The 4,668-nt window shown below is 46.0% G+C and overlaps 1 protein-coding gene across 1 annotated transcript; it reads right to left on the bottom strand.

Annotated features, from left to right (window-relative positions):
• Window positions 1–1,436: 1,436 nt before the first annotated feature.
• LOC123517069 (transcription factor EC-like) lies at window positions 1,437–4,668 on the bottom strand. The gene is made up of 4 exons (XM_045276919.1): window positions 4,339–4,668; window positions 3,681–3,784; window positions 3,347–3,522; window positions 1,437–2,281 (listed from the first exon to the last, which is right to left on the bottom strand). The coding sequence occupies exon 4, from the start codon at window positions 2,139–2,141 to the stop codon at window positions 1,551–1,553; it is 591 nt and encodes a 196-aa protein (XP_045132854.1). The 5' UTR covers window positions 2,142–2,281; window positions 3,347–3,522; window positions 3,681–3,784; window positions 4,339–4,668; the 3' UTR covers window positions 1,437–1,550.

Here is a 4,668-nt window from a genome sequence, read left to right as displayed (position 1 = left end):
GAACCAACACCACGCGCCCGCTGCCACGCCCACCATAAAAGCAGAAAGAAAAAAAAAATCAGCTTCACTTGTCATATGAGAGAGAGAGAGAGAGAGAGAGAGAGAGAGAGAGAGAGAGAGAGAGATTTGATCGATTGGTTCGCCACAAGATCATACGACTACGGAGAGAGAGAGAGAGAGAGAGAGAGAGAGAGAGAGAGAGAGAGAGAGAGAGAGAGAGAGAGAGAGAGAGAGAGAGAGAGAGAGAGAGAGAGAGAGAGAGAGAGAGAGAGAGAGAGAGAGAGAGAGAGAGAGAGAGAGAATGTCCCAGTGAATATAGGTGTGTGTGTGTGTGTGTGTGTGTGTGTGTGTGTGTGTGTGTGTGTGTGTGTGTGTGTGTGTGTGTGTGTGTGTGTGTGTGTGCACGTTTGTGTGTATGGGTGGGTGTATGTGTCAATGAAGTCGTGTAGGTGAAACCAGACATCACACACACACACACACACACACACACACTTAATCTTAAGTCGCTCACACGATAATATCATCATGAATGTCTTCTGTCTGTAGTCGCTTCGTCCGAATAGAAAGGCACCATGGGCACCAGGCACCGAGGGCCACACCCGCGCCCCAAGCCAGGCGAGAGATTGGTATGGTAGCGACGGTCGTCCATGCATATGACTGTACCTTGCTATGACCACAAACACCATGCACAAAACTATCCTCAGCAGCATTCGGTACAATTACAAATCCACACTGAGAAGGAAAACACCGCTTACGCTGTGTAACTAGTCATACATGCAGTCACTCACATGCAGGCGGTAATTTTTCCTTTCTCTTGAAGTAACTTCGTGCTGTTAGTACTAAAGCAGCTTAACTATCATTCACACGGGGCCACCCCAGCACCTCGGCGACGTCACCACCCGTAACAGGTCGGTACACACTACATAGAGACGATCTCGTCCCACCCATTCTGGATGCCGCGCGTCGCACAAGTCACAAACACACTTGTGTAATTAAGTGGCTGTGCTCCGTGTTGTATGCAAAAAAAATTTCAGATAATTTAGTATAAAGAATCGAATGTATATATATATATATATATATATATATATATATATATAGAGAGAGAGAGAGAGAGAGAGAGAGAGAGAGAGAGAGAGAGAGAGAGAGAGAGAGAGAGAGAGAGAGAGAGAGAGAGAGAGAGAGAGAGAGAGAGAGAGAGAGAGAGAGAGAGAGAGAGAGAGAATTACATCATATATCATGGGAGATAAACTCCTCGTGTTTTCAGTGTTTAGCAGTACCATACGGTAGAGACGCTTCCATGACCATCTGAAGGACGTGGCTCGGCGTGGCGCATCTACCGCCGCTGAATAGTGACCTCGCTGGACAACTGAGTAAACCAGTGCTACGATACACCATCGACAAAAACAATTAAATACCGATTGATTAATTGCACAAACTCAGACTAAATAAAGTTTATTTTACAAAAAGAAAAAAAATAGAAGTTTGTTTTAAAATTGGCAATAAACACAAGAGGCCGTCTCTCAAAGTGCACTACAGGGCCTCAGCAATGACTACTGTAGCGTGGCCTGCGGTGTCGTCTTGAACTCAGTAGTGCCCAGCTCGTGAACTTTGGCTTCCAGCTGTTGTAGACGTGAACGGAGGTGATGGTTCTCAAGCTCCAGAACTCGTCGCCTGGCCTCCGCCTCCGACAAGCGGCTCACCTCCTGCTTGAGCCATTGCATGTACTCCACAGTGGCTTTGAGGACGTGACCTGAGCTGTACCGTGCCGCCTCGCAGTAAGGTTCACTACGCCGCGGCAGCAGCTTATCCAGGTCACGGATCCTCTCGTTAATGTTGAAGCGCCGCCGACGCTCAAACATGTTATGGCTTTCCTTCCTTCGCTGTTCCTTTGCCCGACTCAGAGCTGCCTGGTCGCTGGTGACGCCCCTCTCCTTATCTAGAGACAAGTCTGGCGGGTAAGAGTTGGAAGGCCTGAGAGCGCCCCAGCTGAGGCAGGGAGGCAGAGTAGAAGGCAGTGCTAGGCAGTCTGGCTGGGAGAAGGATCGCTGCGCCGGTCTGACGCACGCCTGATCGCCCTCAGAGCAGCTCTGGACATCCATCTCAGCCTCCAGGTTGAGAATCTGCTCGATGATGTTGTCCATCACTCCCCCCACCCTCGGCACGAGCAGCAGTTAGCTACCGCTCCCTTGGCTCCCTCTCCCTGAGACCACCAGTCCACCACCACCACGTGGGCGGCGCAGAGGAGCGATTCACTAATCGCACCTTCAATCAGGGAGGTGAACTGCAAATACAGCACAAAACTGTTAACGAGCAGCATACCCTCATACCATCACGCTCGAGCTCATACTCACACAAAGTGAATGAAAGAACATCGTCTAAACAAGCATGACAAGAACATCCCCGCGTCGCCGTGGCAACGAGGCACACAGTAATGCAGCCTCTGACGGTCTGTGTCAAGGTCTCCAAAAGGGTACTAGTATAGTCGTTGCCAGGCTGGGAGGAGCCTCATGTCCTCCACACTGCGCGGGGACACCGCACCTACGGCCACACACATTCTCACATTGCGTGTATTAGTGCTTGTTTGTGAACGTCTGCATGTCATATATATATATATATATATATATATATATATATATATATATATATATATATATATATATATATATATATATATATATATATATATATATATATATATATATGAAGAGAAAGGATATACATCCAGTTTATTCTTCACTTATTGCAATGTTTAATCCTTACAGAAGGTATCACCAAGCTAAACAAAAATAAATAAATAAAATAAAATAAAATAAATAAATAAGTTAATTTAATGTCACATTCTTATTTCTTTACCATGGTGATGACTTCTGTGAAGGTGAAACGTTGAAATAAAGGGAAAAACTGGATGTATACGTGTGTGTGTGTGTGCTACTAGGTCAAAAAGCTAATCACTTAGATTATGTAACGTGGCACTGAAAGCATCGCCTCGTCGTCATCGTATCACGTCCACCTTCAGGGAGTCAGTATCGCTGCACACAGCCTTGCGTTCCTTCCACCGGCGTTCAATCCATAAAGTAGTGGCAGTAGTAGTACTTCAGTTCCCTAATCCCGCCAAGCATTGCAAGCACACGACAACATGCAGCCCACTGCTTCTTCATGTTGTCAATATGCAGTGATGTGTTGAGGAGGAAATGCTCAAACCAGACAATCACTTAATATTGCATTTGTCGCCCTGCAATGCAGCGTTAATTGTTGAGTACAAGCCTCCACCGTAAGCCTGTCCTCGCGACCCACCGAGGTGCTGGGGCAGTTTCATCGTGACACTCTGACTGCTATGGAATCTTACCTTGATGAGCTGCTGTTGTTGCTGATGCTGCTGTGTTGAGAGTTCGGTAAGAATGAAGCGCGTCCGCTATAATACCCACGATTGTATCCAAACTGTACGACACCAGTAGCGTCACACGCCCTCCCTCCACAGCTGTTTGAAGGCTGGCGGAGGTACGATGCCTCGCAGATCAGCCCCTGAAATGCCACAATACGCATCAAATTTGCTTCCTCCAGTTATGTTTTATATTTTTTCTACGATATTGCTTGATCTGGTCACTTAATTCACGTATGAAAATATTTATTGAGTATATTTGCATGTATTTGATCTCACGTGAAGGTCACACGACGCTTACTAGCTCACACCATCACGCGTCGCCATTGGCCACTTGCCACCACACCCCTCAGAGCAGCCAATCAATAGCGGGGATGGAGTGGGCAGGTTCAGCTCCTTCTCTCTCTGTTTTTTGCCACATACCCACAACAAACATCAGTCGCACTACTAACATACAATGTGTGGTACATACATAAGTAAGGGACAACTCTATATATGAATATATATATATATATATATATATATATATATATATATATATATATATGTTTTATTTTATTATTTTTTTTCCGTAGTAAAGAAACAGTCACTGGGGGTGAAGGCGAAGGTGGAGCTAAGAAGGAACAACTATACATTACGCAATAGTGACGTAGAGACTGCCTGCAAGACACCTGCAGCTGGCACGCGGCTACGATGGCAGCGTCACATGAGTTCACACCACGGCAGACACTGGCTTCAGCTTTCCTTCCATCATAAGGGCGTCAGAAATAGCACATAATAATAGCTCACACTAGGGCGTGATGCCTTCCACCCACAAGGTTAATCAGCAGGGGGCCTCTAAACTTGTTTGCATCAGTTGCTGTTTCGAATATGATGCCCATGTGACTGTTCCTATGGAACAGTGTCCTTAAATGTTAACAATGAACATAGCTAGGTTTCTTAAAAATCATTATACTTACATAGCGATCATCATCGTCATCAGCACCCTAACTCCTACGCAGTTTCTCTTCATTGAATCTGCCTCCCGCAGGGCATCGCACTTGTCAGCGTGGCTGGAGCAGCAGACCTCAGTTTTAACACTGAGTGTAGGAACATTGCAATTATGAGATTCTTAAATCTCGATTTATATCTACTCTGCTACATATCTGACCTTTCTTGCATGAAAAATAAACTAAATAAAAAAAAATAGCCTTGAGAACTACCACCGAGAGTGACACAGGTAGTCTTGTCGAGAACCGCAGTGCCGACCGCCGAGGTGTTCAGGGCCGGATGTTGAGTAGCCATCCACG

This window comes from Portunus trituberculatus, chromosome 41 (genome assembly GCF_017591435.1).
Source record: "Portunus trituberculatus isolate SZX2019 chromosome 41, ASM1759143v1, whole genome shotgun sequence".
NCBI lineage: Eukaryota > Metazoa > Arthropoda > Malacostraca > Decapoda > Portunidae > Portunus > Portunus trituberculatus.
Note: the sequence above shows the minus strand (reverse complement) of the source record. Positions and strands in the feature narration are given on the sequence as shown.